Below are 24849 nucleotides of genomic sequence, written 5' to 3' on the forward strand. Positions count from 1 at the left end.
AGATAACACTTCTGTCTTGTATCAATTAAGGGTCTAGGCTTTTTTCCCTGCTGTACTTAACTGAAAACAGCCTAGAAAAGCAATCTCAAATAAAACATCTCTCAAGTCTTACATTCTGATCTAGTATGGGAAAAAAAAAAATAATAAATCAGTGTCTGCAAACGGAGGCAAGTGAACTGAAAGAGATGCAACAAGATTGAATTTGCTTTTGCTGCTTCAGCATGCTGGGGACTGACCCACATCACCTTCTGAGCCCATCATTTGCACATGCAGGAAGCTATTTTTTTGCCAATAAAACATGTTATCGGAAAGCAAAGCTGGTGTGAACTGCAAGTTTTCCTGCGCACACCAATAAACACTGGCATTTAATGTCAATGAGGAGTACATGAGTTTTAATGCTTTACAAAGCTGTGCTACACCAACATGGGTAACAAGCGGGCACACAGCTCTCAGACCTGTAAGTGGATGTCAGAGTTTATACCACCACGCTAACTGGAGTTGATGGTTATGGACGCTGAGCTGTCACCAGCTTTATGGCACAGTGAGCTGAGGGAAGCCTCACAGTGCAATAGACTGGAAGGTTTTCTAAAATGACAGGCAGAGTTGTAATTCATAAAGGAAAATGGGCTTTGCCTCGATGGAACAATACAACTGAGCAGCACAACCTTTTTGGACATCTTTTTAATTTAGAGTGAGATGCAAAGCATTCAAAAATATATTTTATTCAATAAAACGCCCACTCTTTGCCATTGTGAAAATCATCTATGCAGAGTGCGGCCAGTGCCATAAAGACTCCAGAACCTGACTTTCACCTTAACTGCATTCTAAACAAACTACTGCATTCAAGAACTTCTCCAGCCCTTTCCCATCGTATAACTAGCTCCAACAGGACCATCTCATCTGCCTGTGTCTTTTGAGACCAAGACATCTCACTTGTTTCCTTTCAGTAATTTACAGAGGAAAAAGTATGACATTGAGTCACATGAATGGGATGGCGGCAGACTGAACTTAAGTAGGAAAAGTGGAAAGAGAAGAAATAGGGTCTCTAGACTGTGGTTCTGCACACCATGTAGGCTTTGAACATGTTATGAAGGCAACGTACAACAAGAAAAGGCTCAGTCATCATGAAGGAGCTAAGAAGTTCAAAAACTTGAAGCATTTTGTTATACTCTTTCCCTTCTAATTTTGGTGTCTCCTGTAATGGCGCCAAGAGGATTAATGCCATGACACAGTTCTGTTTAGTTTGCTCCCCCAGTTGTTGGCAGTGAACTTCAACAGAAGTCACAGCTGGTATTAACTTGAAATACTTTTTTTTTAATCTTAAGTGAAGCCACACCACTCTAAAAATAGGGAATTTGATTCAGATGATATGATGTTTCCTTAAACAGCCACTTTAGAGATCACTTTAGACTTTTGAATAAAATACTTCTGTAGTCTACAAATTTCTTTCCAAAATGATACATATTCAGACATTTTCCCGCTTGCACAAGCCACACTGAAAGATCAAAGAAAAGCACATTAAAACACAGCAAGTAGGATTATTATTTTTATATTTGTAGTATTTTTTTACATTGTATGGAACCTCAGATATAATATGAGTTGTTATATCTTATAAAAGTACTTTATATATATACAAATCCACATAACAAGGATTGAAAGAAGTCAACAGCTGCAAACAGCACACTTATAGACAGGTCATAGTAACAAAGAAGTTAATGACTTACGCTGGCCCCACTGGCCACTGCTGGGATTCAGATAGTTGGGGTAAAGGCCCTCTGGTTTATCCAGTCGATTTAGAACTTTTCGAATATTCATTACCTATTGGAAGGGCACATAACACTGAGCACTGATGCATCTCCTGTCCCCTCCCCCCCAATAAAACTGTCAGTATAAAAGTCTTAAAGTGCAAATATGCCTAAAAATGAAAAAAGTGTGGCCTTATTCAACACAGAATACCTCTGTGCAATCATGTTACCACTAACGAAGATCCTGATATCATCCCTTTGATGGTATCAGCTTAGAGCAGGGGTGTCAAACTCATTTCCACTGAGGCCCACATCAGCCTTGCAGTTGCCTTCAAAGGGCCAAATGTAATTTTAGGACTGTGTAAATATATATTCAGCCCTTTGAAGGCAACCACGAGGCTGATACGGCCCCTGGTGAAAATGAGTTTGACACCCCTGCTCTAAGCTGATACCATTACGTAAATGAGCTCTTCAAAACCCCTGGAACTGCTGTGTCAAGTATCAGTAATGGAACAACACAAGAGAAGCAAGCTCCCAAGTTCAAGATTTGCCATATCTCACCCAGCCACAGGATACTGAAATTCAAAGAAGCTGGTTGCCTTAAATAAGCTCAGCTGCTTCAGCATTATATTCCTCATACACCCAAGTCAGAAACGCTGTTAAATATGAAGCTTCTCACCCAGGTCAGATACAGAAGGGAACTGACAGGCTGTTTTGCCTGGAAAGGAGGGCACGGCTGGAGCTGAGCTCCAAACAACCAGCGGGACCCCAGGCAGCCCCCAGCACTCCGCCGGCACAGTTAAGGAGCTCGCTACAAATGAGAGGCCCGGGGAAACAATTACCATCCAGATGTTCTGCAGCTGGAGGCTTCCAGCAGCACCATCCATTGCAGAGCACATGAAATAATTTATGCTGAATTTTAACATTCACAGAAAAAGTGAATGTAGCAACTTGGGAGAATGAAGATGGTGAGCAGCACGGACCAGAAATCGTAACAAAAAGGTACTGACAGCTTCATTATAACACCCCGAATGCCTAGAGATCAAGTGAACTAGCTGCTGAGAAAGAAGATAAATTAGCTACACCAAGCTGCAGAAGGATTTCTGTTGTGGTTCACAAACTGCCTTCTGCATCTTGACATTGCACTGCTAACAGTCATTGTCCAAGTGCAGACTGCAATGAGTCCTAGACCTATTTTAATGAATTCTTCTATGAATACTTCCATGCAAAGCTTATTCCACTGTTTCTTCTTTATCAAGCGTACCAGCCCTGGAATTGCTTGCCTCAAAGGGCTCTGGAATTGCAATCTCTAAGGGGTTTTAAGAACAGCTTATACAAGCAAATTTCCAGCATCTTGCAGCTATAGCTCGATGCCACTTTGGAAGAGAACCACAGGTTAGGATTTTTAACGTATGGAATTTGATTGTCTCTTAATAGAATAGATGCTACACGTTAATTTACCATAAATGTCAAAAGATAATTGAGCTACCTAGTAAGTTTGTTTCTATCTGTTCCAGGGTGCTGCTGCTCCCCACCTCCCCTGTTAATATTTTTTTTAAGAGAAACTCTGTCTTTAAATTCATCCCTAAATGCGGTCAAATTGCCAGGAGTTTGTTTCACAAAATTTATTCCAGTGCTGATAATATTATCACAGCAAAGTCATTCAGTCCTTTAAGTTTGGTACAACTAGTATTCATTTTAGATTTGACCATTGCTTTTAAACCTGCTGCTAAACATTTGTAGCCTAAATATTAATTAGATTATTAGATAGATCGTATCATTTTTAGCTAACGTGGGGCAGTTGGAGTAAGAATACAAAATCAAAACAAGTGGAAGTTTTAATGAGAGAAAAAAACTCAAACCAAACCAAACGATACAGTGTATTATAAGGAACAGAATTTACTGACTATTTACGCACCAGAAACTAAAGCAAAATTGCTTAAGTGGGAACTGGGGAAAGCAGAAGAGCTTCTTTCTATGGGTTAAGTAAATAAAAAGTATACGGAGACAAAGGTATAAAATTTTGAAAGAATCAGTAAGTATGACAACTGTTTTGTCAAAGGATGTATTTCTTTTTCTCACCTCAAAGAAAGTTCAAAGGACATTTTTTAAAGGGTAGTGCAATGGAAGGGCTTTCTGACCTTACTGATAGTAGTGATATTATACAGCATTTTGAAGACCAAACTTGCTGAGATCACACAAGGTAGCCATGGTCCTTTGCATATAGACATCACATATTATCCCCAATATAATGTCAATTTTTGTTTCCACCACATTCAGGTGAAGTACTGAAGAAAGCTCTACAGTCTGATTGTTTAACGCGATATTCGTTTAGAACATAAGCACAAATTATGTTTTATGGATGTGGGTAAGTGCTATATACAAGAAGATGCATCACAGTGATTTTGGAACAGATTTTTGACTACAAAACCACTCGAAGATGATTATGAAAACATCTACAAAATATCTGCCTCTTGTGACAAATGCTTACAACCGCGGAAAACACAAATCTCTCCCCAGAGGTATTAGTCTCCCAATATGTGCTTTATCTTTACAACATAACTTTGATTGGACAGTCTAACCTTTTCAGCAAAGACAGGGTTTCCAGAAAGGTGGCTCAAGTGTACGAACTCCAGATGCAAAGTCCCAAATTCTGCCAAAATGCTGCTGCCGCCAGACGCCCAAGGCCAATTTCGACCGATTCCACTAAGGTGGGGGGGGGGGAAGAGAAATACAGAAAAAAACCATGATCATCTGTAAGACAACATGAATAAAATATAACTGGTACTAGAGAAGATAATTAATTTAAAATGCACTTAATATCTACATAAGAAACTGCACTTCGGCAGCCTTCCCTGACTTCACTGCAAAACCTTGAATTACTTTGGTCACATTCTGCTTATGCTTGTAAAATCCCTTGTTGCAACCAGTCAGTCTTCTAGCTCATGAATAGCTCCATTACACGTATCACTGTACCAGTGTTTCACTGTATGATATCAAGTTTAAAGACATTACAAAAACCACTGAGTATGAGAAAACATCCTCATACTTCACCTGTTTTCGCTGTATTATAACACAATACTCTGCAATTCTAACTCTTCCTTCTACAGTGCAATTGTTTATTAACTTAAAATATCGCACATATACAGCATAGGCTTTAATTTAAAAGTAGTACATGCAGTATATCCTTCTTAATACCTGAGAATTTAATAGAGTAGGATATCTAGGCATTGTCTGTTCGAGCACTCTTACCAGGATGAGTAACTTCAGGTTTAATTAAGACCTAAAGACACTTCACCGCAAAATTAATCTCAGGTTTTGTGCTGAGAGTAGAGAAAAGCACATTTATTGCTAAATCCCCACTAGAAACTAATGCTAGTTGAGATTCTGGTTGAGAAGTCTGCTAAAGTTTCATTCCATAAAAGTGTTTTTTTTCCCTTGAAATATGCAGCAGCAATATTCAGAAAAACCCTTGAAATTAAAGAAAAGCTAGCCAGCTTTCTGGAGCATCTACGTGAATGATGATATATTAGACAAGCATATTATTAGAATGAATGTTAGATATAAATACACTTATTAGATACTGAAATGCCTTCCTTATTTTCAAGTTGTAAACAGCATTAAACACACGTTAATAAACATAAATAAAAATTTAATTTTACTTTAACGCATACGCAGCCACTACAGTCATTAGTTAGTACTTGCACAACCATGAAAATTGGGTGTTCTTCCTTAGTTAAAATGTAACTCCTATTATGAAAACAAAACAAAACAAAAAACAAAGTAAAAAGCCAAGAAACCCCATCTTTAGTTCATCGTGATGGAAGTCCTCAGTTGAATTAAAATTTTTTCTACAAAAGGTCAAGTATCTATAACTGAAGTTTAACCAATATAATGAAATATAATGACTCTATTAAATGAATTTCCCCTCTAGCTATATTAACACATTAATTTGACATTTTTGCCACACACATAAAATAAAAACAAGCCATTAAACTTCTAAAGAAGAGTAAAGGCTACAAATAATGGGCACATTGGTGTTCTACTTAAATGCCATGGCTTTAAACCATGCAACACCTTCGGCTGCCTGGCCTTGAGTTGAAGGCACAACTGGAACACACTCAAGTGCCACCAAGAATAAACCCAGAACATTACCTACTGATAGGTGGATTTCTATTGTCTTATTTCTGAAGAGCCATAGCATCTGTCAAATACTCCCTATAGGTATGATATAGATTTCCCCAGAACACAAAGCACTGAAGTGACTAAGCTTATCTGAGTGCTGAGTGGAGGGAGAACTTGTAGGGCAAAAGGCAAGAGAACAGATGGGGCTTCCCTGGCTGACCATAAGGGTGTGAGGGGCTGGGACACGTGGAAATCCTCTGATGCAAATGATTGCCCAAAATCCCAAAGGAGAAAAATGTTTCTAATCTTCATAGCTGCAGACAAAATCAATGACATAATGAAATCAAGGTACTGCAAAGATGTACACAATCCAACTTTGATATGGTATATGTACGACAGAAACAGAAGTTTTATGGGATCTGGATATCTCACTTTAAGAGCAATCTTAGGAAGACTGGAGTACTTTTCACATTTAATGAAAAGAAAAGTGAAGAGAAAAACCCACCTGGCTTACAAGCTGTCTGCACTTTAGTCTGCTGTGGGTCAGAATTTTTCCAGATAGTGACATAAAAGCATCAGATACTACAGAAAATAGGATCAAGGTGAATACTGCAGACAACATGTCTGGAGACCTTTTATCTACAGACTGAAGAGCTGACACTGACACACTAGTTATTCACCCAAGAAACAGGCACCACCTCAGGAACGCCCTGACCCAAGTCCTGCCTAACTGCTGATTTCTGGATGAAAATATTTTAGCTTGTTTCCAAATCAGCCATATCAAAAGAGATGACATAAGACACTACTGCTAAATAAAGCTCGCCAGAAAAACAAACAAACATACATGAAATATTTCACAGTTTTACAAAGTTATCATGTTATGGTGCAAGTGGCAAAAGCCCACTTATTTTTCTATTAAATTTCTCAATAAATCTCAGAGTGGAAACATCGAGCGGTTCCTGCAGCAAGGCACCAACCCAACTTGCCACAGAACATAACAAAGTCTCTGCTTGTGCTCCACTTCAATGTCTGCTGCTATCAGGCCAACCTGTCAGAAATGTTTGATATAATGCATTTTGTTAACCAGAACAATTTCCAAGCAAGGCTACGAAGAGGTTTTCTGAGTGCAGCAATGTGTTTTACCATGAGTGGAAGATTCTTCTTGTTTAAGATGGCTTGAAGACTGTAAACTCACATTCTTTACTTTTAATGCAAGAAAAGTAGAAACATCTATGTTGCACCTACGTACTATTTAACGTAGCTTTTATTGTTTTCAATTGGGACAGCTGATTAGAAAAAAAAAAGGCATCAACATATTTTTTGCAAATCTGCAAAATAATGAGGATATCTGCTGGTTTAGTCTCAGATGGGTGCTTCAAGTCAAAACTACAAGATTGTTTCAACAGTGGTAGACCCCAAGAACTGCCATTTGGTGCATTAACTATTCTTCATGCAACCTTCAGCTGTGGTGTCTGCTGTTCTGTCATATATTTTATCTTTTGGAGCAACAAAATAGGTTAAGTTTTCCACATTCCCACATACTAACTGAAGCAGCCACAGTATTGCTTCTGATTCCACTTAACTCTATCCTTATTTTAAGGTGGTAGTCCAGTGTGCACAGCTCTGCAAAGAGTTCCTGAAGAGACAATACTAGAGCCTAGAAGACGCTCAACAAAGCTCTCAGCATAGAGAATGAGATTTCATTGTCTCTGATCCTTTCTGACCAGGGAAAATAGACACTGGTAACAGACTCTAGCCTTAAAAAAACAGAAACTGAAGAGGGTGCTCTTCATTCACCTCCCCCCCCGCCCCAAATTTTGCTCAATATTGTAGCAGACCTTAAGCAAGAAGAAACTTAAACAGATAAAGGGATATGCTGAAATGGAAAAATACTTCTGTGTCAAGGTTTATAAACAGTGAGTACATTTATAAATGACATGAGATGCCCTAGAAGAGAACATGCAAGAAATAAGTGTAATAGCTCAGTAAATCTTAATAACCAGACATAGTAAAATACTGATTTCTGCCCAACACATCCAGTGCTCCCACTCAGACATTTATCAAGCTCTTCACCAATATTACTATCAGGGAGTCTAAAAAGTTCTCCACAGTTAAACAAGTCAATGCTAGGTAATCATTTACTCTTCAGCCATAGAGTCAATGCTGGGTATCTATTTACTCTTCAGTTATGAAGTTATAGGCAAGCCTGGGGCTCTGGTGAAACATTTTATTTCTACTCCACATTTTAGCAAAACTACGTATAACATTGCAAGTTCCCACAGTTTTTCTCCCAAGGTCACCCATTACTCATATCAAGAAATCCCAGCAGCAATCTCAATGGTCTGGGAATTTGAGGTATATTCAAAGGGGATTTTCAAAATGTGGCTCTGCGTGTGAGCTGCTCAAACTTATGTGCACACTACTCATCTCAACCAAAGCAAAGCACTGAAAACATTCTGTGGCTTATTTTTATTCCGTTCTTATTCCAAAATGGTTTCACGTCCCAAATGCCATGTAAGCTGATAAATGCACTCTTCAGGAAGAGACAGATCCATACCGCCATAGGCAGAGGACAGCAAAGGGGGCCCAGGTGTGACACTCCTCCTTTCTATTAGCTGCAACACTTTATCTTGCTTTCTTTGTATAATTTACTTTGACATTATATTTTTCAGTTTTCCTGTGTTGATACTCAGTACAACCTGCACTAAGTGTCAGTCATGTACTGACATCAGAGGCAGAAACGAAATTCCTTCTACACTTCAGGAAGGAAAGAAAAAAGGAGACACACTACTCAAACCTGCTTGAAGTCCCAGAGCAGTGCTAAAATAATCTCAGTTTACAGGACACTAATGTATTTCAAATCATGGTGTCTAAAATAATAGTTTATACCACTTAAAACCCATTAAAAGTTCTGTAAAATATTAATGCATCTTTAGAACTTATTTCTGTATTATTATAACTACTGTTATAACTAGTGTTATGTGATTAAGTCAAATCTGAAGTGAGGATCTGGCTCAGAAGAGTGCATTGAAGCAGGACCATCACTGGTTTATGATATGTCTAATTTATTTTATAAACTTTGTTACTGAACACAGATTCTGAAAGACAATGTTTGTAATTCTGTTGTCATTCATTCTCAGGAAATACGAGGCTCATTGGCCCAGGCTGCTGGTAGCTCAACTCGGTATTTTTCCAGCAGACCACAATTGTACATACGAACAGAAAGTATGAGATTCAGTATCTCTTCCATTATGTACAGAATGTACCAGGAGAGGGAACCATAGAGGAAATATAAATATGTAAAAGTGTTTTTCTAAATTACTAAATTTCAGAGGCACAACAATATTTACAAGATTTTTAAGAAATTACATTACATCCCAAATATATATAAATCAGCAGTTAATCTTCAACTGAAAGGAACAGCAAATCCTCAGGGAAACTGTGCAAATACTTCAAAGGGTCTAAACACTTATCAAATCAAAATTCTTGCCATCAGTGAGAAGAAGTATTTCAGTCTCTGCAGACCATTTGTTTATTATACCCCAACCTCTCCTGGAAGCTGCCAGGACAATTCCACAAGCTGGAAGCAGAGCAAGACTTCAGAACTTCAGTATTTAATTCAAAATGCAAAACCAGAACTTGACAGTCAGTATCCTTCTGCAGACTTAGCCAGTAAAAAAGGTAAAAGGCCAGAATAAAAGAGACCTTGCAGCAACAATTTGAAGTGTCCCAGAGCCTCTGTTGTCAAAGATTCTTGGATTAAATATGAAAATAACTCCCTATAACCCCTTTGCACTTAATTAATGCTGATCCCTTTTTTTTTTTTTTTCTTTTTTTGAAAAAAAGCTACTCAAACAATGATGGTGGGTGAAAATTCAAAACATTATTACAGAGAAATGAGAAAACGGCACTAGGATGGGTCTGTATTAATTCACCAGAGCCATGAGACTCGAGTTGGGAGTGCAGAGACTGTGCCTGGTACGTCCAGGAGTGCTAAGGGGACAAGGGAATCTGCCTGGAGAATATAACTTGGGACTGGAATTGTTGGGCTTAATCCTGTTTTAACGGGGACCCGCACAAGCAGAGGGTTGCCCAGGGCACCTGCAGGCCCAGCTTGCTTGCCTCACCCCGCACCACCAGCCAAACCTCTGATGTCCAATAAGGAGAGGGACCTGCCCACATGGAGGTCAAGGAAAAGAGGGAGGGCAATGCAAAGGCCACATTCCAGCTTTTTTTTCTTCTTACCCCTCCCAGTTCCCCCAGGACACACTTCATGTTTCTTCAGGTACAACCCCCAAGTTTATGTGCCTTATAAATAAAGTAAAATTATTAACTTTTTTTGTGAAAGAAAACATCATCCCCCACTGGAAAGGCCACATTTGCAATGCCACATCATGAAATATTGCAAGATAACTTTTAGCAGATTAAACAAACAAACAAAAACCACCACTGGTCCCCTGCCTCCCCCCAATAAACAAAACAAAAAACCACAACAAACCAAAAATACCCAAAATAAAACCAGAAAACCTTTCTGCAATACTACAACATGAAAAGGATACCTCAAAGTCCAAGAATCTTCTACACCTCATCAGGCAAAGCCATATAGACAGTGCCACATATTGTGAACTAGTAAAATAAACAAGCTGACACAATGCATTATGTCTAACATTTCTATCATAGATGTAAGACACAACAAATGATTATTGATGTAAGAGCATGTCTTCACAAGCACTGGAATCGATGATTTCTTTAATACTTCAAAGATATTTAATATGGTTTTGTTTTGCCTACACCTAGCAAATCATCCATACCCTTATTTGACAGAAGAACAGCAGGAACACAGAAATCCCAGGTTTGCCCACACCACTGGTACTCAACTCCTCCACTCACATCTAGCAGTGAGAGCTGCCAGGACAGCACCTTGGGGGCAAAGCCAGACAGGGGAACCCCAGACAGGGCTGCCACGGCACCTGTGCATTTCAAGTCCCAGTAGCACCACAAACACCTTCCACTCCAACTTCCAATAGAGAACAATTAACTTTTTGCAGGCCTATGTGGTCCCCATCTCCCCCTAGACAGCATCAACCAAGGAAGAATGCCTCCTGCTGGAGTCCTGACTTTTCTACAGTATCCCTTCTCTGAGAAAAGAAAATTATTATAATCTGGTTAAGCATCTTTCACACAACGTCTTGACAGCTGGAGATGGCAGCAAAAGAAACTTAAATCAGCTAGCTAGCCTGTGTGGTATTTTTTGATGTCTGTTTTATTCCTCTTTGTTAGGAGAATCTTTCAGTCAAATGCTAACAGCTGCTTAGTTTTTCAGCTGTGACAATGAATGTGTAACTACTGCCCTTGCCTAATCACTGCCCAGCTGGCGGCCTCCTGCTCAGCTGAGCCGCCCTCTCTGAACACTGACTGGTACCAGCAGTTACCTGGGGAGGGGATTTCTAGGGATGCTGACTTAGCAGCAGGAGGCAGACAGTGAATTAGTACCATCAGCAACTGCAGCATGAAGACTAAACAAAAGTGGTTGCTCAATTTTACAGTACGACAGGGAATAAAAAGTACTCTATGCTGCAATGATTTTTTTTTTTTTTTTTTACTGTAACAAGTGAGATAATGAAGTGGTATAGCCTCAAGAGCTATTAGTTTGAGAACATTAATTTTGTCTATTTGCCTAGTCATATACAGCGTCAGCATTAATAAATGCTGATCTCCTGGCCACTTCAGTTCTGCCAGTACAGGAGGTGCATCCATTTGTATTGGAGGCACATGCACATCATCTTCTGGCTTTAAAGTAGGAAAAGTGAGAATACTGTGACTGACCATTCATTGTGTGAGAAACTATTAATACCAGCACAGCTCCAAAAAGTTACTAATATGAAACAGATATTAAAACAAGATCCTAGTTTTTCTCCATGTGGTTCATCATTTCCTTCAAAGGCACTGCATGTGACACACTTTCCAATCCAAACATCACAGAGATGTCCATCTGTAAAAGGGCAGCAGAAGACCAAACAACCTCCTTGCTCTCCTTGGCAATTTTTGGAAGACAGGACCAGTCCAAATAGTTTTGTGGTTCTTGAAGATTAACAGTCAGTTTGAGACCCTATAGTACCTAGGCACATCAGTTGCACTGTCTGTGGTTAAATTTTTCAAGAACAGAAGTTCTCCTCCTGCCAACATTTTTGCCTTTCACCTTTGTAAAGAAACCTACCCAGTGACCTTTAAAGCTGTGCTAGCATGGTCACTATTTCCTTACTATATTTGCAGGCAGGAGGTTAAAATGCTCAACAATCATTAAACACTATCAGGTAGGCTGATCTTGCTCAAGCTGACCATTGAACAAGCAATTTGTCTTGAAACAGGACAGAACAGCAACAGAGATGGAAGAGCACTGTTAATGTAAAAGTGGGAAGGAAAGAGAAGGTGCATGAGGTATGAAATTACTCTGTGCTGCGGCCTCTGCCGGGACAGGTCCTCACCTCCCAGGAGGATCAAGTCAGTGGTGGAAGTGTTGGAGAAGTGTGCATTTAAACACACAGAGAAGGCTAGAGAGTTATGCCTGGTTTATGTCCAAATCATAGTCCATGAAACCCCACCAAGCACTCTCTGTGCAGCAAAAAAGGACATTGTTCAACACCACCTTCAAACTCACTGTCATGGCAACAGCATCAGCCCCTCTGTGGTGAAAACTATTATACTTGTTCATGATGAGGCCAGAGTGATGATGGTTTCTGGGAAATACTGAAGTGAGTGGACACTGAAGTGAACGGAGCAGAGGGAGCAGAAGGAGCCAAGATGAAGGTGGAGACCAAAATGCCAGGGAGAACCCAGACACAGAGGAGACAATCTCATCTGCCTCTGGAGAACAGCAGAGAATAAGCAAAGGCCAGTGAAATTGTCTCTGGGAAGATCAAGCTTCACTGTATACATTGAAGTCTGTCAGCTGCTGAGAATAAAAAAATTAAACACCTCATCCACAGGCTCTGAACGCCACCAGAGACCACAGGATACTTCTTTTGCGATCTGATAGATGGGTTTTGAACATCTCGATCTAGCGATACTGTGCCTATTGATGCTTAAAATAATCAGAGTATCTTCTCTCACCAGCCCATTCAAACTGCTGAGCTGCTCTGTTTATGTCAAATTCCTGCAGCATTTCTCTGTGGAAAAATACTGAATTTCTTTAGGACTTTACTGGCAGGGTCCGTACAAGCCTTTCCTCATGGCTGTCTGCCCTGCGACACTTTTCACATTACTGGTGCTCTAAAGGGGCATCAGAGCTTGTGGAACGGGGGCCCTGGGGCAAAGCAACAGAGCGATAAGCTCAGGGGCAAGCACCGCGTTGGAGGAGCGAGACAGGGAGGGACAATTAGCAGCCAAGCAGCTAACGATCTGAAATGTCACCATGAGATATCTCAAGTGTTTAAAGGTAATTTTCAGTGTCACCATCTAAAGCTGTACTAACACTGTACTTGTTATTGTAATCATTTCTGATAAAAAGTTATCTGAGCACAGCACAGACCTACATGCCTCTCACCACACACTAATGAATAAGCTAAACAATTCATGTTTCCTATTACTTTATGCACTAAAGCTTTAATTAATCAATTTCCAAGGGCTAAAAAAGCAAGAGGGAATAGAGCACAACAGAGCAAGGATAGAGATAATAAGTACCAGCATAGACTACTTTTAATCAGCTCCCCAAAGAAGAGTGAAAATAACAGGAAATGAAAAGTCATGAATAGAAGTCTACAGTTCTGCCATCCATGCGATAATAAGTTAGATGGTGTAAAATAAGAAGGTATTAGAATGAAATTCCCTTCTGTAGCAACTGGTATAACTCAGTGTTAGGGACAGTCTAAGAAAACTCCCAATATCAAGCAAAAAGCCCCTCCACCTCCAAAAAAACCCCAAACCGCAAAGCAAGAAAACCTCCAAACCTCTTGGTTCTGAGAAACCAACAGAAACCACTTTTTTTTAAACAGAATCACTGGGGAGAAAAATAACTAAAAATTCTGGGAGAATCCACGAGAGACACCATTTATGTATATATATATAATCTTCCTCTCCGACATGTTTGTTTAGGTCTAAAGCTCATTTAAGAACTTTACATTTCACATTAGAGGGCTCACTGTCTTAAACCACCATAGCCATGGCAATCAGCAATCTTGATCTATTTTGTCCAGCACACGTCTCTCTGAAACTCTGCTCCCAGTTTTACATCACTTTTCCAACATACAGCTGTTTTTTTTTTTCTTCCTGCTATACTTCCCCCATCCATCCTGATCAGTTAATGAACTTCTGACTTCAGTGTTTTTCTATACCACATCAGAATTCCTTTACTAATAACTGATGTTCGAGCTTTGCTAAATGATTCTTGTGTCACATCAACTGCATTGCCCCAGTGCAAATAAACATTATCAATTTCCTTTGTCTGTAAAATAATTTGTTACGAGGATGAGTTGTTGAACAGTTTGCATTTGGAGGTGACTAGTTAACATAGGAACAGTGTGGAGAATTGGTGCTAGAACCCAGAACTTCCCCAGTTATTTCTTGGTTTTGATGTGTGTGCTCCTTTCTTTCTGGCCCCACAACTCTCCTCTTGCTCTCTCAGATGACTCCCGTGTTACCAGATGTTCTTCCCTCTACTGCTAGTCACTTGACATCTTTAAGTTGTCCCCACACAGCCTCAGGTGGAAAGCAGCAAGATGCTTTTCTAGGATGGAGACCCTGCAACAGTGGTCACCTTCAGTTCAGGTTAAGGACACTCACAATGCAATCAAGAATATCACTGTACTGAAATATTGTGAGAACAGTACCTTTTCTATCAGAAGAGCAGGAGTCATATTTTCAAGGAGAGTCACTACTGTTCTTTTCAACAGGAAAAGATTAAAGTATTTGGTCTTTTCAGTCTGATGAGGACTTTTTAGAGAAGGTAAAGATTAAAATCATCAAAGCAATGGATGTAAAGTAACAGGCTATATGAAACTTTCCAGCCACTAACTCCCACTTTCCCACTTCCCAGCGCTACTTTTATAAAACTCTAGATTGTCCTAATCTCAATCTCAGTCCTTTTAAATATATCTGTATCACTTGTTTATCCAGATCACATTAATTCCTTGCCACCAGATGGTAACTCTAAAAAGCGTTTTCAGTCTTATACTTTTCTGAAGTCAATTAGCTTTTATTAGCTTCTCATGTCAAGAAAATATTTTAAGTGGATTCACAGTCATTTAAGTTAAAAAGTCCTTCAAAGCATTTAGTCACATTTATTGCACTTGATATTGCATGCGGTACCATTAAATGTTTGAAGTGAGAATAAAAATCATTACACTAACTGCATGGCTCCGATATTAAAAATAATTGGCTGACAAGTTGCAAAAGTCTGTTTTAAACAGTTTTGTAGCTCCCATTCATTGCAAGAAGCCTACGCCAAAGGCTTTCTGAATGACAGTCAATTATTTTTCCTTTCAGCACAGCTGTTGGATCAACAGGGGTTTTAGATACTGGACAGCTTGTCACAAGACTTGCAGCTGCGATACTCATCTGATATAACATTTAACTTACAAATGCCATAAATTGGACTTGTATATGCATTTACAGATATGTATATCAATCTAAACGTGTACAATACAGAGACATCACTGTTGTTGAGGGAAATCTCTCTCTTCAGTATCTGCTTTCACAGATGCTGTGACAGCTGTACAAAACACTACTGAAATGGCATTCTGGTTCACTAAAAGGGACAGCTTTTCCAGATAAAAAATCCTGAAGTCTTTTTCAGACTAGTGTTGCTAAAGACATAATCTGTTCTGACAAATGCTTTAAGAAAAGTATAAATGTCCCTTTTGTCCAGTCCGCTTCAATCTTCTCCTTCCTCTTTACCCACACACTGCTGTCTTATATAAATCCATTTGTTCCAGAATCAGATAAACATTTGTTTTTCTCAGTGCTAGTCACTATGGGTTTGATCCTTTCTCATAACCAACAGAAAAACTCCTGGTGGCTTCAACAGACAATGATCAAGCATTAAAAACCTGTAACTGTCTTTAAAATCATTGCAGAGACTACAGGTTAATATGAATACAGAGAATCCCTGCAGCCTGACTGAAACACCAGTAACACTGGAGAAATCCTTCCCATTAATATCATTCAGATTTGGGAACTGGGAAGTGGTTCCCTTTCTGGAAATCACTAATACAGTGTATAAAAAATACCATTCTAATTTCTTTTCCCGGCATGACACATTTGCTTAAGCACAGTTTTATCCTTCAAAGCCTATTAACTATTTCAAAAACAAGATTAAAGTAAATTCCTGCAATTTACAGATTCCTTTTCTCCCACTTTATACATTTATAGGAGATACATGTTATTCACTATAATCCAGTCAATTTAATGATAAAAAGCTATCCCTATTTTTCTCAAGTGACATTAGTTTCAGGCATATCACTAGGCTAGTGGAAGATATCCACGATATTAATCAGTTCCTGACTCTCAATGTTATGCTTGTGCTCCAAACATACTGCAATATGGTTTAATAAACATTAAATGTGGCTTCATTGGATCACATATTTATAAATGAGCCAAGTCCCTCATTGTTTGTGTGACCAAGGAAAATCAACCAATGGCTAGAATATCGTCAAATTCATTAACTAACGTATGATTAATAGGAATATTTTCTGCTGTATAACAGGCCCATAGAAAATCAAAACAACAAATAATCTCACACAGACCTGATTTTCACCTGAAGAAAATATCCCCACTACACTTTTCCTGTGGTAGAGTCCCTATTATCAGTTACTCAGTTGTGTTCCAAACCCAGAACTTCGCCTTTATTCTACTTATTATTACTTCAAGCAACAAATACATTTACACAGCTGCTGCACATCTTATAGATGATCTATTTACAAGAAACCAATGATGCTGACTATCTCAGACAGCAATGCACAGCACAATACAGCTTAATTCTCAGATATGCACTAAAAATTCTGATCTGGGACAATCTGGTTATACCACAAAGAGAAGGAAAAAAAAAAAAGACAAACATTACCTTGAAAACTCACTAAAGTTAGATTAGGCAGGATCTGTATTTTTAAAGAAAAAATAATTTTGTTCCACAATATTTTTGCAGTAATCCATGTTTTAATTTACCATACAATGCTATAATACTTTAAAGTAGTGAATACGATGAAGAATGAAAGGAGTTTTCCATTCAGTTACTGAATGATTCAATACAGTTGAAAAGGCTGAAAGTCTTACTCTACCTTGGCAGAGCAGAAAAATGACAAGTACCAAACATTTCTTCTAAAAGTACTTCTTAAAAAAATAATCACAATCCATGCACTAACACTCATGACCACACTTAAGTTATTCCTTGGAGGATTTTGTAAACCAGATTATCAGATAATAAAAGGCCTGGCATCAGGTAGTCAAATAAGCTTTTCTTAACAGTAATGGGATTTTAATCAATACAATGAAAATAAGATAATATAGGATGAAGTGAAATCCACATGAAAGGATTGCTATTTGAAAAGAAAAAAAACCCAGTCTTCTAGAATCCTGCTGGAGACAGTATGTGTGCTTTTTGTTCCTGAACAAGTTTCATTAACCGTGTTGAAAAACTTCGCCTTATTAAACAATGTACACAAGGGAAAGTATCTTGCTTTTTTTCTTTTTTTAAATTAACAATGAAAAAAATGAGGCTACGGTTTTACGAAGCATTTAAGAAAATCAGGTTTCTGTCTCAATTCTAGCAAAACATTTGGTCAAAGCTTTTAAATGTTGTTTTTAGTCATTCATTTAGTCATTTTTTGGGAAGGTGACCAATTGCCTTCTCGGTACCAGAGAGACTTTGAACTCAAAAGCCACTAAAGTAAACTATTTTTTATGAGTAACTTAAAACAGAGTCTGTCTACTCTATCAAAATGATTTTGTGACACTTATTATATTTTAAGTTTGGGATTATAAGAACAACACCCTGGCCCAAGTCCAAATAATCAGAATAAACAGAAAAGTGGAGATGGCTCCCCCTTTCTCACTCCCGTCTCTTTCAGGTAGGCAGATCACGGTGTGATTTGTCTTTGATGTGTGGGTGAATGCAGGGATGGAATATAAAAGGCCGGGCTCCCTTCTCCTCCCTAACAAAGAACAACCTCTGCTACAGCTCCTGCCTCTGTGGACAGCAACAGGTCTTCTTCTAATGCTATGCAGTACCTAAGACATGTTTAGTCAATACATGACTGGTTAAGGACAAACCAATCTGTCTCGCACAGAAAATGCTATGCAATTACAGAGGTTCATAAAAGGAAAAGAAGAAAAAATAAACCAGTTGTTTATTATAAAGCAGAGGCTCAAGCAATACTGAAACATACAGTCTCCCATATCAGAGAATCAAGTACTGATATGGTAGAGAATGACACAAAAAATACACAAAAGTGATGGTGATGCCATGGTTTCGTCCAATGTTTGTTTTCTCTTTCTGCTGTGCCTAAGTAAGGGGAAATAAACATAAGTGACGCTGCCCATATACCAGAGCTGCTCTGAGAAGACAAGTATTTTGCTGACTCAAAAAATGCACACAGAAAAGATGTTCGGAGAATTCACCTAGGATTAGAATTTGTTACAGAAGCATCCCCAAAAGCTTGGAGAAGCAGGTGTGGGGAAGGAAGTTTTAGAAATGAGCAGGCTGTTAAGTGGAAATGCAAACAAGGCACATCACGGGGTGTATGACATGACTTAAATGTGAATTGAGGAATGAGGGTGCTGAAGGGTGTATGTTATTCACTCATGGAAAGGTCTCCCTTGACCTGCACCCTGTGCTGGCCACTGACTACATTTTAAGAAAGACTGGGCAAAATGGTGGAAAGCTTAGAAAAGAGTAACAAGAATTATCAAGGAACAGAGAAAGCATTGCCCCCAGACTGAGGGGAGAAAGAGTGATCTTGTTAACAGATAATAGATTAGATATGGCAATAGTCTCCTTCCAACACATATACGGGGATAAATCTTCCACTGAAATAGTGAAGTATTTAAGTTCCAGGATAGACATTAGAGAAAATAACACTCACCCCACAAAACTTTCAGTAGTGAAGACACAGAAGAAATGGAATCAGCTTCCTTGGAAAAGCATGGAATATCCATGCTGCAAGTCTTGCAAAAATGGCTAGGCAAACATCCATCTGGGATAACTTAGGCACAGCTTAGGTGCTCAGTACTGGAACACATGGCTCGATGACATGACTTCTGCCTTATTTTCTGTGATTAATTCATTTCTGAAACCTCCCAAAAATCTGATAAAGCAATATAAAGCTAAATCATACATCCTTGATGAGTTAAGCTTGTTGAAAAATAGCATAGTTTTACAGCATCCTGTCCCTGTGCATTATAGGAGGAGGAGGGAAGCAAGTAAAGCCCATAAAGAGTAATTTTCAAATGTTAAGGTATGACTTAAGTACCTGAGTGTATAATTTAAAAGAACCAGTCTATCGTGCAAAAACCGGGCAGTTTAGCCTTCACTGAGTGGAGAAAGAGAAGCAAGTTTGAACCACTATCCAAAGTTTATTTACTCAAAAGCAGGCTTGTGAACTTGTACTGCTCATGAAAATCTTGGGTGTTAGTAAATCTTAACCATACAACAGGCTGAATACTAAAATGACAGATTTAAGCCCTTGAAGACAGATCCAAAAGCTATTGGCTGTTAAAACAATGCTGACTAAAACACAGTTAAGTGAAACTCAATTAATTTACAAAATGAATTCTGGATAGAAGACAGACAAAACAGGTTATTTATGGCCTGAGTAGAATATTGCGACATGAGGTGAAACTGCACATTCTGATGTCTGTTAGAAAATATTAATTTCAGAAGAATTAAAATAAAAATGAAACACTTTAAAAATCTTCCTTGCTCCAATAGGTTTCATTATCTAGAAAGTATGCTCTGTGACATGAAACGGACAACCTGAAAGGTCAACCAGAAAGACCGCCAGATTTGCTGCACCAACCATGATTTGCTGGGATATATTTAAAACCCACAGGCCTCAGCAAGGCTAAGGGTTGAATCAAGACATTTACATTAATGGGCCTTTGACAGACTAATACTCAATTTTTTTATACTACACAGAAAGCACACAACAGGAGCACCATTACAAGATATATAGCATATGGATACCATTAAAGCTCGATTATAATGAATACTTGTTCATTTATTTCTCTGAGCACTACTGCAAGGAATGTAGCAGCAGTTTCACAGATGTCAGCTGGAAACGGTAGCCTTTCATTTAATTTGCTGAAAGATTGTTCCCTCCTATTAACTTCCTTGTAAAGATGTATCAGTGTTGTAACAATAAAAACCCAATTTTAAAGAGAAGTTTAAACCAATGAAAGCAAATTTCTGGAACAAACTGCTTAGCTGGCTCACTAGCCTCTTTTTATTTCCTTCTCAATAGCTCTTAAACTACCCCACCATTGCACAAGTGTAATTTTGTCTTTACCCTCTACTACCTGGATTCCTATGGAGACATATACCACTGGGTTTTTATTACTGCTTGTTGGTGGGCAGCGGATTGCTTAATACAGAGCAAACCAACTATTCTGATCAGTTTTTAAAAATGTCATTGTTACACAATATCCCTTAAGCCAGGTCTACTCAGTTAAGTTATAGTGTACGACAGTGAGCAAGGTCTGCTCATCAAAAGGCAGCAAACACAAGGTGACTCATTTTTTTAATGTGAGATTAGAGCAAGGACACCATGTATTTTGCATGCTGGTTAGGTGCATCCGCCTAACCCAACACTTAGAAAAGAGCCCACATCAGCCCACTGGATTAAGAAGTCAGTTTGTGTGTTTTCCACAACATGAAGACAAGCATGTGAGCTCATCCTCGTGTTCGCCCTTACACAAGTCAGCCTGTAAAGAGTTAAAGGTCAGTCACAGCAGAACATGATCATGGAAGTATTGCTTGTTGCGCCATTCATTCTTAAGGTTGACTAGACAGGCATTAGCTCTACTACAGTAATTCCAAATTATATGGCAATATTAAGGAAAAAAAACCCCAGAGATTCAGCCTACACAGCATCCAATGATCACCTTAACACTGGCAGGCTTCAGCAGCAAGAGACATACTTGAAACGCTCCCCCAGCCATAACATTGATATGATCTGGAGTCCTCAGTAGAGGAAAGACATGAACCTGTTGGAGTAGGTCCAGAGGAGGCCACAAAAATGATCCGAGGGCTGGAGCACCTTTCTTACAAGGAAATGCTGATAGAGTTGGGGTTGTACAGCCTGGAGAGGAGAAGGCTCTGGGGAGACCTTACTGTGGCCTTTCAGTACTTAAAAGGGGCCTATGAGAAAGATGGGGACAGACTTTTTAGCAGGGCGTGTTGCCATAAGACAAGGGGAAATGGTTTTAAACTCAAGGAGGGGAGATTCAGGCTAGACATGAGGAAGAGATTTTTTACAATGAGAGTGGTGCAACACTGGCACAGTTTACACAGGGAAGTGGTAGATGCCTCATACCTGGAGACATTCCAGGCCAGACTGGACAGGGCTCTGAGCAACCTGATCTAGTTGAAGATGTCCCTGCTCGTTGAAGGGGAGTTGGACTAGCTGAACTTTGAAGGTCCCTTCCAACCCAAATAATTCTATGAGTCTATGATAATGCGATATAGTAGTTAAGTTCGAATGCATACAGGATTTTTAGGAACAAAAATTGCAAAATAGCATAGAGAAAATCCAGAACAATCTCAGCAGATACAGAGTCTTTGGCAATCCTTATTTCTCCTGATAGAAAAATTCAGCATTTCTTTTACAGTTTCTTTCCCAATCTGAATATCACGCTGGCCATAATAGGATAAACCCAAACATACAACAGAAGATCAGCTTTCAAAATTATCTGTACAAGCAACTGATCATCAATCAGGAGATTAAAAAGAAAAAAAAAAAAAAGATATTAAAAGGCAACCTACCTATCAAAACTGAACAGAAGGATTCAAGTGTTGTGGATAACATTCTATACCTTTTAATACTATGAGGAAAACCCACAGCTACAAAAAGCCTTGAGATATTCATACATGTGACTGAATTTGCTTTTGGAGGATCTCTCAGACTTCTCCACCCACCTCAGCACAGCTGAATGAATCATACTACTGGATATCACTTAGGGTCATATCTTATCCTACATATATACCAACTAATTCTGTAATGTGTGATCTTTGTCAGTCGTAACATGAAAGTACACAACAAAGTATAGCTAATCTACCAGAAAGTTACAGCATGATCAAACTGATTTATAGCACTGGAGTGCCTAATCCACCACAGAATGACTTCAAAGACTACAAAAGACTTCAAAACATCTCTTTTTCCAAACCACTGGATTTCATGTAACTATTCTTATTTTGCTATGTGCAAACTGAGCTTTATTACTAAGAAGGCTCATGAATCTTGTGTTACACTAGTGAGTGCACAGAAAACACTTGGCAAATCTGAAAACAATACAAAAACTTAAGATAATGACAAAATGGTTTAAAGCAGACAAAAATGATGAAAATATTAATTGTTCACAACGATGTATCTAAACAGAAAGGAAAAAAACCCACCAAATTTGCTATATTCTTTATTAATTTGATTTGTTACAAAATGAATTGCTCAATATGACTGATGTAATAAACTGCATTGCTGCCCGTTTTTTATTTTGAAATACAAGTTAATTTATTAAATTATTATTATTATTTTTTTTAATATGTAGAACAATATGCAATATTTCAGGATCCTAAGCCCCCTGACATAACACAGGCTGTGAAACACAAATTAGAAGGTGGCATTAAGATGGTGAACACCACCATGTCATTCACAGTCATTAATATCAGCCAACAAACCTCAGGTGACTGGGGTGTGTGTGCATAGTTTGGGGTTTTTCCTCTTTTCTTTTGGGGGGTGGGAGGTTGGTGTCTCCTGGAGTTATGCATAAAGCGAAGTCAGTATCAGATCTGCCTGAATGTTACTCTCTACCACTAAACCAAAATAATCTCCTAGGAGGTCCTTTATAAAATTCCAAGGCTTTTATTTGATTAGAGTCTTCCTAACTCCCTTCTCCTCCAATCCCTTATATCTTTTGTTGTTGCTATGAAATAATCAAATTTCTGCTTAAAAGCTTTGCTTTGGGTGGCTCCCTGCTCAGCTTGAGCTGGATCTAACAAAAGACATCGATGACTTTGCTACAGGCATTTAAGACCAGGTTTGTGATCTCCGCATGTCCTGAGAACAAGTAGGTTAAAGGTGCTGAGCAAATACCCACTCTTAGGCACTTCTGTGTTTAACTATAAAACATGGCACAGCAGGTAGGGAAAACCAGGAGAAACACTCTCAGCAGCTCACTCCTGAGCTGAACTATCCTGCTAATGAAGACATCCACATTGATCCCTTGATCTTAATTATTCACAAGCCCTTAAGCCATAACATACCAAGCATCCACCTATCAGTAAGATCAGACTAATTTAAATTCTATAGCTAATGCTTTTTTCTTTAAAGGAAGCAATAACCCAGGGAGCTAAAGCACATGTGCAAGAAGTGAAAGACCTCGGCTCAATTCTCCTCCAGCTGAGCAGGTTCAAACCCATGCCTGCTTGGCAAAGGCTGTCCATGTTTTCTCCTGTTGAAATTGTGCCGCAGAACAACCAAAAAGACAGATTCACCGGGCTGAAAACTCCTGGCCTTCAGTCTCCCAGAACTCCTTCTCTAACGCACTCCTAATGAACACTTCAACAACAACAAAAGCTCTAAAACAAGACAAGCAAACCCCCCAAAAGTCTTATGTAAGTAAAGCAGTTATTTTAAAGTATCTGTTCTCTGGCAGTGTAAGGATATTGAATACTTTTGGGGAGTTTCCAGAGTCTGATGTACAGAGATGCTTTGTGCTTTTTCCCCTTCGATTGTTAAAAATAATACTAAAGATAAACATGACTGACAATATTTTGTTCACCAGTATATTTTAGGAAATCAGATTTGATAGTTTTATAGCAAAATCAGTTAGACTGTTTAAGAGCATTTTCTCTTATCAATTCCACTGCTACGATCCCAGTTCGAATTTTTCATCAGTAGCATTTGATTTCTTAATAGACAAGAGGCACTGAGCACGGGGTGCTCCACGATAACCTTCATGACTCATAAAGAAGGCAAGAAGGGCACAAACACTCCCCCACCCAAGTGACTCTGTCATGCTATTCGATACGCCCAGGTATTTTCTATTTTCCCTTTGTGTTTCTGAAAAACATTTATGGATAGGTCATGAAAAATGCAAACTAATATGACCATTACAGTAATTACATTGGTTCGGTTTATTAATTTGTCACAATTAAGTCAATAAGAGGGTTTAGTAACACAGTTGTATTACTGATTAGTTTTGAAAGTGATTATCCTAAGAATTCTATTTAATTGGAAGCATCTCAATTTACAGGGTACATTAAATTCTTGGTAGCATTTTAAGATTATTCAACATATGCAGGTCAATTACCAGTAATCACTGTTTCATACAAGTGCTTCATGAGACACTTCAGTACAACACTGGAAAAGAATAGAAGAGGGTTCTAAAAAATACAACTGAACTTCAGTCCTGAAAGACACAATTGAACTTCAGTTCACATTATTATAGTGAAAAACCATATCTAACATTGAAATTGTTCTGAAAAGGAGAAAGATTATAAACATTTGAGCAAAGATTAAAGAACAGTTGTCTACCTTAAAACAGATGATGATAATTTGTTGGGACTGCCAAATTACTGAATTGCACTAACTGCACTCATGCCCAGCTGCACATTAATTACCAGATTAGAAAGTTATAATTAATTTTCTTAATATCACTACACTGCTTTTCTTCCTTGAGTTAATAAAAACAGATTGCAATCAATCTTTGTTAATTCACACTGCAGAACAGAACCGCTATAGCTATTTCCATATGTGAAAAGCACCACATGCCTAGT

At 38.6% G+C, this 24849-nt stretch overlaps 1 protein-coding gene across 2 annotated transcripts in view; it reads right to left on the minus strand.

Moving 5' to 3' along the window:
• The window catches only part of MAN1A1 (mannosidase alpha class 1A member 1), a 149393-nt gene that overhangs the window by 27820 nt on the left and 96724 nt on the right, over positions 1-24849 (minus strand). For both annotated transcript variants that reach the window (XM_065056759.1, XM_021294461.2), the window contains exons 6-7: positions 4328-4451; positions 1725-1818 (exon numbers count right to left, since the gene is read on the minus strand). In XM_065056759.1, coding sequence (XP_064912831.1) covers positions 1725-1818; positions 4328-4451 — 218 coding nt within the window. The remainder of the gene's footprint in view (positions 1-1724; positions 1819-4327; positions 4452-24849) is intronic.

The sequence above is a fragment of the Columba livia genome, chromosome 3, assembly GCF_036013475.1.
Source record: "Columba livia isolate bColLiv1 breed racing homer chromosome 3, bColLiv1.pat.W.v2, whole genome shotgun sequence".
NCBI classification, from domain to species: domain Eukaryota; kingdom Metazoa; phylum Chordata; class Aves; order Columbiformes; family Columbidae; genus Columba; species Columba livia.